Raw genomic sequence first — 13,578 nt, 5'->3', positions numbered from 1 at the left:
TTCCTTCAGAGGCCCTGCTCCAGGCTCCGTTGCCAGCCCTGTTCACAGAGTTCCTGTACGTTATGTTTTCTTGGTTGCTGGGCCCCTGCTCACTTTATATTCGGTGCCCCAGACTTCACAATCCTCCTTCCCAAGCTGTCTCTCGGTTATGGCATCTGGCCTTCTTTCTCTTTCCTGTGACCAAGTCTCCACTTATGCTCCAGTTTCTAGAACTAGAACTTCGCCTAGTTTGCTGTGAACATTCTTCTTTTTCTCATAGACTTTCCCAACCTGACATGCGGATCAGGGACTGAGCCCCAGTTCTAGGCCTCCCCCTCAGGTCCTGCCTGGGACCTCACTAAGGATTGCGGTTTGAATCTTCACCTGTTATCTCTTTCCTTACTCCCTGCCTCTTTCCTCTGATTTTTCCATCACCTATTTCAGGACCTTATTTATTTAGGATGACTGTATCATTTATCTTCTAAACAGCGACACTTCTGAAAGCGAAAGGAGGCGTAATTAAAGTCCCACTGGGGGAACAGGCCTGACTGTCACTTCACCTGACCCAGAACCTGAGTTTTGCACACAGCTTGACTGTTTACCGTGTGATGTTGGGAAAGCTGGTCAACATTTCTATGCCATACTTTTCTATATAAAATTGGGTTGACGGTTATACCTAGAAGAGCTAGGTGTTACGAGAAAGAAAGGAGTGAATACATGGGAAGCATTTAGAATGGAGACTGGTACATAGTAATCATTAAATGCATTTAAACTACAATTTGCATCATCTTTATGTTGTTGGCGAATTCATTAGCCTTTCTAAGACTGTGTGAATGGAATGTGATAATGAACCTAACCGCCCTCCCTCCTCCAGACGCGACTCTTATAATCCAACTTGATCTCTTCTTACCGCGCAAATAACTACCTCCATTCCTCAACCCTTTCCCACCCACCTCCTCATATTTCCGCTTGTATTTCTTGTCCTAACGATGTATTAAGCAGCATCTCAAAGCCAGAAGACAGTTACTCCTGACACCAGTTTCCTAATCAACACTCAACCTTTGGGAGAGCACAGTGGAATCGAGAGGCCGCAGAGCCAGATGTGGTTAGCACACTCTGTCTGCAGGCCACCGAGAAAACATTTTCACTGACTCCTCTAAGGCAAAGGTACATCAAGCCTGAGGCAAAAGAGGCTGCTGTCTTCCAGAAAAGACACCATAAGTGATCCTTACTGAGTGGCTCCTGCTTGCAACGAAATGGGTTTAAGAGGATAGAATTTGGCCAATGCCTGAAGCCTCCAAGATAAATCCTAGAGATTCTCTCTCCACAGAAAGCCCCCTTTCCTTATTGTCTGTCAAAGGTGCCACCCAGTGGGCCACTGAGAATGTCTGCAGACTTTTTTGTTTGGTTGTTGACTAGAGATTTGGAACATTTAGTATGAGGATGGCTTCCCCTTAGAATTTGATTGTTACTCTGATGCCAAAGTAAAAAAATGCTAGACATAATTACGTAGTTATTGCTTTGGAGAATGTGGGCATGGATACACAGACACACACCCCTTAGATATATTAAGTCCAAATGGCTGTACCCACATTTGGCTGCCAGCTCTAGTAATGAGGGATGGTCTTCATATACTTGAAGTGTCGGATTTGGTGAGTGAATTTCTGCACAAGCTCAGAGGGACAGAAATGATACTCAAGCCAGATTACAGTTTCTGATCTCTAGCTCCTCAAATTTCTGGCTGTGTGGCCTTGGGCAAGGTACTTAACTCTTCTGATGTTCGGCTTCCTTGTCCGTAAAATGGAAAGGATCATAACGGTAGCCCCTTTCATATGGATATTGTGAGAGGTAAATTGGTGAAAATGAGTAACACTTATAGAACAATGTCTGAAACACGCTAAAAGCTAGATGGGTGAACTTGGCTGAGGGGTTCTTAGGAAACCCACACTTCTCTCATTTAAAAAAAAAAAAAAAGAAAGCTAGGGCTTCCCTGGTGGTGCAATGGTTGGGAGTCTGCCTGCCAATGAAGGGGACACGGGTTCGGGACCTGGTCTGGGAGGATCCCACATGCCACGGGGCAATTGGGCCCACGAGTCACAACTACTGAGCCTGCGTGTCTGGAGCCTGTGCTCCACAACAAGAGAGGCCACAACAGTGAGAGGCCCACACACCGCGATGAGGAGTGGCCCCTGCTTGCCTCGCACAGAGACGAAGACCCAACACAGCCAAAAATAAATAAATAAAAATAAATAAATTTATTAAAAAAAAAAAGAAAGCTAAATTGACCAAATTGTAGAACACAGTTGATTTTACCTGGAGGCTGAAAATTCTCCCTGATATTTATGGTTATTTTAGAAAGTCAGACTAAATAATGTGGTTAGAATAAATAGATAACCAACAAGGACCTATTGTATAGCACAGGGAACTCTACTGAATATTTTGTAATAACCTATAAGGGAAAGGAATCTGAAAAAAATAGTTACATACGTGTATATAACTGACTCACTTTGCTGTTCACATGAAACTAACACAACATTGTAAATCAACTACATTTCAATTTAAAAAAAAAGTGCTTAGAATAGATTTTCTCCCTCCAGAACTGCTCTGGAGTTTCTCTGTATGAGGGGTTCCAATCCTTGCAAACATATTTTCTATTATCATCCATAAGACGTGACTACATCAGGCTGGACCAAAAGTTTATTTATTTATTTGACGTGTACTAACTGAGTGCCCACCACATGACAGACTGGCGTTTCAACGCTGAGAAGACAGAGAGATACAGTTAAGTATCCAGTCAGTTGAGGCTCAGACTCATAAGTGTATGACAAGGGAAAATTCTGAGAGTATCTAAAAGGGGTGCTTCATCCAGACTTGGCCAGGACCAAAAAAGTCTTCCTTTATCAAAGTATGACATGTGGGCTGAGATTCAGGCCGGAAGAAGAGCAGAAATTATTCAGGTGGAGCTTGAGGGGAAATGTGTTTCAGGGAGATGGGAATAGTACTGATGAAGGTTCCAGACTTCTGAGAGTTTGGGAGGATTGAAAGAAAGAAAAGGCTGGACTGAGCTCTGAGCTAGGGAGTGGTGAGGAAAGAAGCTGGAGATAGAACCAAGTAATTCTCTGATGATGAAGGAGCAATGCTCCCCACATTACATACATTTTAGCATATTAGATATTCTCTCTAAAATATATACCTATTTCCCAAGGGATAGTTTTTGAGCCTGGACTTTGCAATGTTAATATGAAATTAAAATTATTTCCATCTTACACATGTGAAAACTGAGATCCCCACTACTAGGTCATACAACTAGTAACTGGTCAGATTTGGATTTGCAACTGGCTTCTCCATGGTTCTTAAACTTTTTCCATTGTGCTGTATTGCTATCCAGAAAGGTATCTTCCATATACTACTATATAATATAATGACTTAAAAAATGTTGGACCTTAAAGAATATGTCTCAAGTAGAATCTGAACTCACGAGCTGTATAAGTTTGAGAAAGTTGCTCAAGCCGTCCATGCCTCAATTTTCTCATTTTTAAAATGGGAATAATAATATTGTGACATAAAGTTGTCGGAGGGATTAAATATGTTAATACAGAAATTAGACAGTGCTTGGCACACAGCAGTGAGTATTCAATAAATGATACCTATTATTATTACTAGAATGTGACTAAAGCTATCTTCCTCACATAAGAGATCACTGCTCAGTGAAACCATATATGTGGATGTCCAGGATTGAAGAGAGGCAGGGACTACATAATATATCCATGCATGTAAGAATGAAAAAGGAATGGCTTTTTACTGTTCCAAAGTTAAGCGCCATGCCCCGGCCTGTTATAATGGTCTGATGATGCCTGCTATTCCAAGATAAAATGGAATTGAACAATGTAAAAACTCTGCACCTCTGCCCCATTGGTGGAGAGTCATTTTGATGTATAGACAAAATGGAACGCTTTTGTTGCACTCAAAAAACATTATTAGTTAGTAGTAAAAGGGAAAACATCAAACTCTTGGATTTCTTTTCTATGACAGCCATCAACAACCCCACATGGCCTCCCAAGAAGTTGACAGTGCAGAGCTCGGGGCAGCCTTGGCAGGTGGTGGCCCAGGAAGCCAGGTGGAACCAGAGGTGGTGAATAATTCTGCCTACTGGCCCATTAATTGATCATAAAATTACCAAGAGGGGGCTTCCCTGGTGGCTCAGTGGTTGAGAGTCCGCCGCCGATGCAGGGGTTGGGGGTTCGTGCCCCGGTCCTGGAAGATCCCACATGCCGAGGAGCGGCTGGGCCCATGAGCCATGGCCGCTGAGCCTGCGTGTCCGGAGCCTGTGCTCCGCAACAGAAGAGGCCACAACAGTGAGAGGCCCGCGTACCACAAAAAAAATAATAATAATAATAACCAAGAAGAACCAAAAGCCCTCAGGGTAAGTCAGCCTCAGTTAAAAACTTGGCTTAAGATGGAAAAAAAGAAATATCATGTGGAAAACCTTGTTTATGCCCATAAGGGGGAACTTCTGAGTTCCTCATCACTGAATCAATAATGCTGTTCCTTTAAGAAAAGAGTGGGGAATATATTAGACCGGAGGAGTAGAAATGCAGAGGCATAATCTCGTGGTGGGGGACATCCTATCAACACTGGAGAATGGTTTTCATCATATTATGGCCCCAAAGTATGCTGGGAAGACAGTTCCACCCAGTCTATGTTATCAGCCGTATCTCCTTCACTCTTCTGCCACTTTCTGAAAGGAGTCTGTGAGAATGAGCAGAAGTAGGAGGAAAGGGGAAGTTGAAATGTTGCCACTGGAATCGGTGGGATTCCAGGGAACAGAAACCTCCCAGAGTAGGCTTCTGCCCAGTTAATTTAGGCTTCATTTTTTTGACCATTTCAAGCACTGATATCTCCCTTCTGAGGAAAATTAAAATGATCTCTTCTCCAAATACCATATGATATCGCTTATGTGTAGAATCTAAAATATGACACAAATGAACTTATCTACGAAAGAGAAACAGACTCACAGACATAGAGAATAGATTTGTGGTTGCCAAGGGGGAGGGCGGTAGGGGCGGGTTGGATTGGGAGCTTGGGATTAGCAGATGCAAACTATTATATATAGAATGGATAAACAACAAGGTCCCACTGTATAACACAGGGAACTATATTCAACATCCTGTAATAAAACCATAAAGGCAAAGAAAAATAAATAAATAAATAAAATGGTCTCTTCTCAATGTACACTAGTATCGGACCATTTATGCATTCTCTTTTTTTGCTTCTTACAGGCTATCCAGATCCTGAATGGAGCAATAATTCTGTCTCTGGGTGTTTTTATGGGTTCCTTACAAAACTTGCCCCATCCATCCAATTACATATTTTTCTTGATCGCTTATACAGGCTATCAGATATGGAGCGCTATATCTGTGAGTATTCAAATTTCACTGACCGTAGGCAATTTCTTAGATACCACTACTAGAAATGTATTTTGGCAACTTTTCTCTCAAATTTTAGGGGTGGCTTGGTAAACGATTGTGAGACTTATGAATTAAAAACTAGAATGAAGTTTTGAGAGGGTCATGAACATGTAGAGAGTTCCATTTATCAAAATTAGAGTCATGGAACTAACAGCAGGTCAAAATAATAACTAGGAAATTAGTGGATATGGATACTGAACCAAGAGGGCGGAGGAGAATGACGTGCTCTCACTCCCTCTTGCGAGAAAACCAGAATCACAACGAGCTGCTGGACAATCGTCGACAGGAGGACACTGCAACTCACCAAAAAAGATACCCCACATCCAAAGAGAAAGGAGAAGCCAAAATGAAATGGCAAGAGGGGCTCAATCACAGTAAAATCAAATCCCATAACTGCTGGGTGGGTGACTCACAGACTGGAGAACACTTATACCACAGAAGTCCACCCACTGGAGTGAAGGTTCTGAGCCCCACGTCAGGCTTCCCAACCTGGGGGTCCAGCAACGGGAGGAGGAATTCCTAGAGAATCAGACCTTGAAGGCTAGTGGTATTTAATTGCAGGATGTCGACAGGACTGGGGGAAACAGAGACTCCACTCTTGGAGGGCACACACAAAGTAGTATGTGCATCAGGACCCAGGGGAAGGAGCAGTGACCCCATAGGAGACTGAACCAGACCTACCTGCTAGTGTTGGAGAGTCTCCTGCAGAGGCAGGGGGTGTATGTGGCTCACCGTGGGGACAAGGACACTGGCAGTAAAAGTTCTGGGAAGTACTCATATTCATCACCACCAAACCAGCTCTACAACAAATGCTAAAGGAACTTCTCTAAGTGGGAAACACAAGAGAAGAAAGAGACCTAACAAAAACAAACCCAAAACAATTAAGAAAATGGCCATAGGAACATACATACTGATAATTACCTGAAATGTCAATGGATTAAATGCACAAAGCCAAAGACACAGGCTTGCTGAATGGATACAAGAAAAAGACCCATATGTACGTTGTCTACAAGAGACCCACTTCAGACCTAGGGACACATACAGACTGAAAGTGAGGGGATGGAAAAAGATATTCCATGCAAATGGAAATCAAAAGAAAACTGGAGTAGCAATACTCATATCAGATAAAATAGACTTTAAAATAAAGACTGTTACAAGAGACAAGGAAGGATACTACATAATGATCGAGGGATCGATCCAAGAAGAAGATATAACAATTATAAATATATATATATACCCAACATAGGAGCACCTCAATACATAAGGCAACTGCTAACAGCTCTAAAAGAGGAAATTGACAATAACACAATAATAGTGGGGGACTTTAACACCTCACTTACACCAATGGACATATCATCCAAACAGAAAATTAATAAGGAAACACAAGCTTTCAATGACACAGTAGACCAGATAGATGTAATTGATATTTATAGGACGTTCCATCCAAAAACAGAAGGTTACACTTTCTTCTCAAGTGCACACGGAACATTCTCCAGGATAGATCACATTTTGGGTCACAAATCAAGCCTTAGTAAATTTAAGAAAATTGAAATCATATCAAGCATCTTTTCTGACCACAATGCTATGAGATTAGAAATGAATTACAGGAAAAAGACGTAAAAAACACAAACACATGGAGGCTAAACAATACGTTACTAAGTAACCAAGAGATCACTGAAGAAATCAAAGAGGAAACCAAAAATACCTAGAGACAAATGACAATGAAAACACGAAGATCCAAAACCTATGGGTTGCAGCAAAAGCAGTTCTAAGAGGGAAGTCTATAGCTATGCAAGCCTACCTCAAGAAACAAGAAAAATCTCAAATAAACAATCTAACCTCACACTTAAAGGAACTAGAGAAAGAAGAACAAACAAAACCCAAAGTTAGCAGAAGGAAAGAAAACATGAAGATCAGAGCAGAAATTAATGAAAGAGAAACAAAGAAAACAATAGCAAAGATCAATAAAACTCAAGCTGGTTCTTTGAGAAGATATACAAAATTGATAATCCATTAGCCAGACTCATCAAGAAAATGAGGGAGAGGACTCAAATCAATAAAATTAGAAATGAAAAAGGAGAAGTTACAACAGACACCATAGAAATACAAAGCATCCTAAGAGACTACTACAAGCAACTCTATGCTGATAAAATGGACAACCTGGAAGAAATGGACAAATGCTTAGGAAGGTAAAACCTTCCAAGACTGAACCAGCAAGAAACAGAAAATATGAAGAGACCAATCACAAGTAAGGAAATTGAGATGAAAAATCTTCCAACAAACAAAAGTCCAGGACCAGACGGCTTCACAGGTGAATTCTATCAAACATTTAGAGAAGAGCTAACACCCATCTGTCTCAAACTCTTCTAAATAATTGCAGAGGAAGGAACACTCCCAAACTCATTGTATGAGGCCACCATCACCCTTATACCAAAACCAGACAAAGATACTACAAAAAAAGAAAATTACAGACCAATATCAGTGATGAATATAGATGTAAAAATCCTCAACAAAATACCAGCAAATACAATCCAACAACACATTAGAAGGATCACACACATCATCAAGTGGGATTTATCCCAGGAATGCAAGGATTCTTCAATATACACAAATCAATCAATGTGATACATCATATTAACAAATTGAAGAAGAAAAACCATATGATCCTCTCAATAGATGCAGAAAAAGCTTTTGACAAAATTCAACACCCATTTATGATAAAAACTCTCCAGAAAGTGGGCATAGAGGGAACCTACCTCAACATAATAAAGGCAATATATGACAAACCCACAGCAAACATCGTTCTCAATGGGGAAAAACTGAAAGCATTTCCTCTAAGATCAGGAACAAGCCAAGGATGTCCACTCTCACCACTATTATTCAACATAGTTTTGGAAGTCCTAGCCATGGCAATCAGAGAAGAAAAAGAAATAAGAGGAATCCAAATCAGAAAAGAAAAATTAAAACTGTCACTGTTTGCAGAATACATGATGCTATACATAGAGAATCCTAAAGATGCCACCAGAAAACTACTAGAGCTAATCAATGAATTTGGTAAAGTTGCAGGATACAAAATTAATGCACAGAAATCTCTTGTATTCCTATACACTAATGATGAAAAATCTGAAAGAGAAATTAAGGAAACACTCCCATTTACCATGGCAACACAAAGACTAAAGTATCTAAGAATAAACCTACCTAGGGAGACAAAAGACCTGTATGCAGAAAACTAAAAGACACTGATGAAAGAAATTAAAGATGATACCAACAGATGGAGAGATATACCATGTTCTTGGATTGGAAGAATCAATATTGTAAACATGACTATACTACCTAAAGCAATCCACAGATTCAATGCAATCCTTATCAAATTACCAATGGCATTTTTTACAGAACTAGAACAAAAAATCTTAAAATTTGTATGGAGACACAAAAAACCCTGAATAGCCAAAGCAGTCTCGAAGGAAATAAATGGAGCTGGAGGAATCAGACTCTGTGACTTCAGACTATACTACAAAGCTACAGTAATCAAGACAATATGGTACTGGCACAAAAACAGAAATATAGATCAATGGAACAGGATAGAAAGCCCAGAGATAAACCCACGCACCTATGGTCAACTAATCTATGACAAAGGAGGCAAGGATATACAATGGAGAAAAGACAGTCTCTTCAGTAAGTGGTGATGGGAAAACTGGACAGCTGCATGTAAAAGAATGAAATTAGAACACTCCCTAACACCATACACAAAAATAAACTCAAAATGGATTAGAGACCTAAATGTAAGACTGGACACTATAAAACTCTTAGAGGAAGACATAAGAAGAACACTCTTTGACATAAATCACAGCAAGATCTTTTTTGATCCACATCCTAGAGTAGTGGAAATAAAAACAAATATAAACAAATGGGACCTAATGAAACTTCAAAGCTTTTGCACAGCAAAGGAAACCATAAACAAGACGAAAAGACAACCTTCAGAATGGGAGAAAATATTCGCAAAGAAATCAACGGACAAAGAGTTAACCTCCAAAATATATAAACAGCTCATGCACCTCAATATGAAAAAAACAAACAACCCAATCCAAATATGGGCAGAAGACCTAAGTAGACATTTTCCAAAGAAGACATATAGATGGCCAAGAAGCACACGAAAAGCTGCTCAACATCACTAATTATTAGAGAAATGAAAATCAAAACTACAATGAGGTACCACCTCACAGCAGTTAGAACAGGCGTCATCAGAAAATCTACAAACAACAAATGCTGGAGAGGGTGTGGAGAAAAGGGAACCCTCTTGCACTGTTGGTGGGAATGTAAATTGATACAGCCACTATGGAGAACAGTATGGAGGTTCCTTAAAAAACTAAAAATAAAATTACCATCTGATCCAGCAATCCCACTACTGGGCATATACCCAGAGAAAATCATAATTCCAAAAGACATATGCACCCCAATGTTCATTGCAGCAGTATTTACAATAGCCAGGTCATGGAAGCAACCTACATGCCCACTGACAGACGAATGGATAAAGAAGATGTGGTACATATATACAATGGAATATTACTCAGCCATAGAAAGGAATGAAATTGGGTCATTTGTTGAGACATGGATGGATCTAGAATATGGGTATTTATTATATGATAAATTATGCACACCCATATAAACCTGTAAAAGGCCAAGAACAAAACAAAATGAAAATCTTATACATTTATTCAAAATTTAGACTCATTTAAAATTTTATTTGTATAAAATGATGAGCAAAGTCAAGTATAATTTTGTGTTCTAGAATGCGAATTTGAAAAGGAAGTTTGTACAAGTACCGCTAGGTATCTGCTAACCAAGGAAAGATCAAGAAAAGATGGTTGAGACTTAACATTCCTTTATGTGCTTCACTTTCTATTTGCAAGCAGTTTATTGTTTCAGGAACCTTATCTGTCGTAGTTGGGAAAAAAACCCATAAAAACACTGGTAAGTGAAGTTCTTCTTTTTCTACGGTCATAGGAGTAGAAATAAGTCATCCATTAACAGTAAGAGAGTTGAGGTTGGTGAATCCAGCCGAGACCCTGAGTGTCATTTAATGTGCAAGAAAGTTAATTTTCTTTTCTTAAGGCATTCAGGTGGTAGATCATCAGAAAATCATATAGATTGTGAATCTGGGATGATTACTACGACTATCTGATGAATCTGAAGCTTAGAAAAAGGCTTTTTGATGTTTGTGTGTTCTTAAAGTTAACAAATTCTAATGATTTTCAGGGGGCACTCTCCTGCCATTAGTTTCACAGCTGAAAGCTAAGTAGTCTATATTTTTAGTGCCCATTAAACACTTAGTAAGTCTCTATTATGTGTTCCCACTCAACCACCTGCCCATTTATACTACTTTTCTAGCCCATTCACATTTCTACTCTATCCTCAAATGCCAGTGCCTTTTTTCTCATCTCTACTCTGTGTAGATTCCCTTGCTTCCTATTCCGAGAAACTCAAGCCATTGGAGGAGATATTTCAGACCCCCACTATAACTACTTCATGAGCCAGATCTGTACCGATATATTTTTTTTCATTCTAACCTCTTACCGTAGGTGATTCCTCTATGATTTTCTTCAAACCAGCACCCCTTCTGGAATGCTAGATTCTGTTTCTTTTTCTCCATGCAAGTGCATCACTCAAATTCTCTTCCTACTAGATCTTTTTAATCAGCCCATAAGCATCCAATAACTGCTAAGAAAAAAAAAAATCTTGACCTTATTTTCTGCTGCAAGCTACAGTCACAATTCATCTTCCCTCCTGTAGCTCAACTCCTTAAAGGAATGCTCTACACTCTGTCTCCAATTCCTATCTACCCAGTTTCAACTAAACCCACTGCAATAAGGCTTCATTTTCTTCCCTATCACACTTCTGTAACTGCTCCCTTTAAGATCGCTGAACACTTCCACGTTGGTAACACAGAGCTCAATTCTCAGTCTTCATCTAATTGACCCGTTAGCAGTACTGGTCTCACGCTCCTCCTTCCAATAATTTCTTCACTTGGATTCCAGGAAAACTTGATTAGCCGCTTTTCCTCCTGTCTTCTTCTTTCCTCCCTCTCAATCTCCTTTCCGAGATCCTTTTTTTCTCTCCAACACTTTAATGTTGGGGCACCCCAAAGCTCCGTTCTTTGTCACCTACTCTCTTCACTCCTCTGGTGATGTCATCCACTCTCATGGCTGTGACTGGCATCTACATGCCCACAACCCTGAAATAAACACTTCCAGCCTACATCTCTCTGCTGAACGTCAGACTGGCACACCTAATTGCTTAGAGTCCTAAAAAGTTCAAAACTCAACCCCTAATCTACCTCCTCAAACCATCTCCATCCACTGTCCTCATGTCAGCTGATGGGAACCCCATCCTTCCACATTGCCAGGCCTCAAACCTTAGAATTGGCTTAGGTTCTTCTTCCTTTGACAATCTTGAATCCAGTTTGTCAGCCAATCCTGTTGGCCCTACATTCGACGTATATCTGAGTTTGACATTTTCTCATCTTTCTACTGATAACACCTCATCTAATCTCCACCACCTCTCTTAACTGGGCTCCTTGCTTCTACCCTCAGCCCTCTCTAACTAGACTCTCTTGAGATATCAGTGTTCCCTTTAAAATAGAAATCAAATTGTGTTGCCACTTTGCTCAAAATCCTCTAGCTCTATGTTTTCCTTGGAGTAAGAACAGAAGTCCGTTGTGTGACCTGTGGGCTTTATGTGATCTGGCCCTCTGTTCACTTTCCACCTTCATTTTCTAATGCTCTTTGTTTTGGTCACTCCCCTCCAACACCCTACCCCCTTGCTTCCCTGGACCATACCTGGAACACTCTGGCCTCAGGCCTTTGAACTGACTGCAAGGACATGCCCCCCAGATGTCCTGGGGGGACTAACTCCCTCAGCTCCTTAACGCCTCTCCCCAGGGGTCATTTCTATTTAACATCACAAACTCCACTCCTCTCTCTGGATTTCCTGGTCCTCCTTACTTCCCTCTATTATCCCATAGCACTTAATCACTTTTAAAAATGCTATATAATTTATCTATTAGTATGCGTAATTGTCTTCTTTGTCTTTGCTACTAGAACGTAAACTCCATGAGGGTGGGGAGTCTTTGTTTACTGATGTTTTTCCAGGACCAACCTAGGTTATAGCTGGGTGTGTAAACCACTTTCAATGGCTATTTATTTAAATGACTGCAACCAAAGGAATGAAGTATGTGCTGCCTATATTAATGGAAATTTCTGTTTCTTTTTTAGATGGAAAGCAATTTTAGGGTGAACATCGCCAGTGCTACTATTGCACTAGTTGGACTTGTTTGTCTCTCAATAAATTTATTCGCTAATGACCCATTACTCAAGGATTGTCAGTCTTCTCAGCCACAGGACTTACGCATTTACAAAGAAGCTTCCTCAAGTGTATGCCTTTAAAAATTAGAGAAAGCCCACTCACAGCAACGAAGACCCAATGCCGCCAAAAATAAATAAATAAAATAAATAAAATTTTAAAAAATTATGTGTAATTATAAAATATTTCGACAATCTAAAATGTAGAGAAAATATACATCAGGTACCATGCTGCCTTCACTTGAATCTTGGTTCTGCCACTTAGTAGCCCTGTAATGAAGGGACAAATTAGATAACCTCGTTGTGTTTCAATTTTCTCATCACTGAAATGAGGATAGTGGTAGTATCAGTCTTAAAGGGTTGGTGTAAGGATTACGTAAATTAATATTTGATAAGCAATTAAAACTGCATATTATGTACTACTACTGTTACATTCTCCAGAGAGATTACATTTTTTAAAAATTTTATTCACATCTTGCATAATGAAACTAACTTGAGAGATTTACAATTTTCTGCGTGGTCTGGGATTTTCAAATAGTGACTCGTTGAAGTTTTGAATGGCTTCCCTTTGAATTTATTTGAGTATGGTATTTTAAAAGGGAAGTTCTTTAATAACCTTTTCAAAGTATTTTTTGTTCATGTTTAGGTGTTCTCCCTCTTCTGTGGTCAACTGAGAAATTAATATTTTCCTCCAAATTTGTCCATTTTCCCCCTGATGATTTATGAACTGTTATTTACTGACTTACTCCTAATCCTCCTGTTTGCTGATACTA

At 39.9% G+C, this 13,578-nt stretch overlaps 1 protein-coding gene across 1 annotated transcript; it reads left to right on the top strand.

Moving 5' to 3' along the window:
• Positions 1 to 3,301: 3,301 nt before the first annotated feature.
• MS4A3 (membrane spanning 4-domains A3) lies at positions 3,302 to 12,889 on the top strand. The gene is given in 3 exon segments (XM_024748531.1): positions 3,302 to 4,174; positions 5,259 to 5,396; positions 12,719 to 12,889. Coding segments are annotated over 3 exon segments (456 nt in total). The 5' UTR covers positions 3,302 to 4,027.
• Positions 12,890 to 13,578: the final 689 nt, after the last annotated feature.

Source organism: Neophocaena asiaeorientalis, unplaced genomic scaffold (assembly GCF_003031525.2).
Source record: "Neophocaena asiaeorientalis asiaeorientalis breed wild unplaced genomic scaffold, Neophocaena_asiaeorientalis_V1.1 scaffold43, whole genome shotgun sequence".
NCBI classification, from domain to species: domain Eukaryota; kingdom Metazoa; phylum Chordata; class Mammalia; order Artiodactyla; family Phocoenidae; genus Neophocaena; species Neophocaena asiaeorientalis.
Note: the sequence above shows the minus strand (reverse complement) of the source record. Positions and strands in the feature narration are given on the sequence as shown.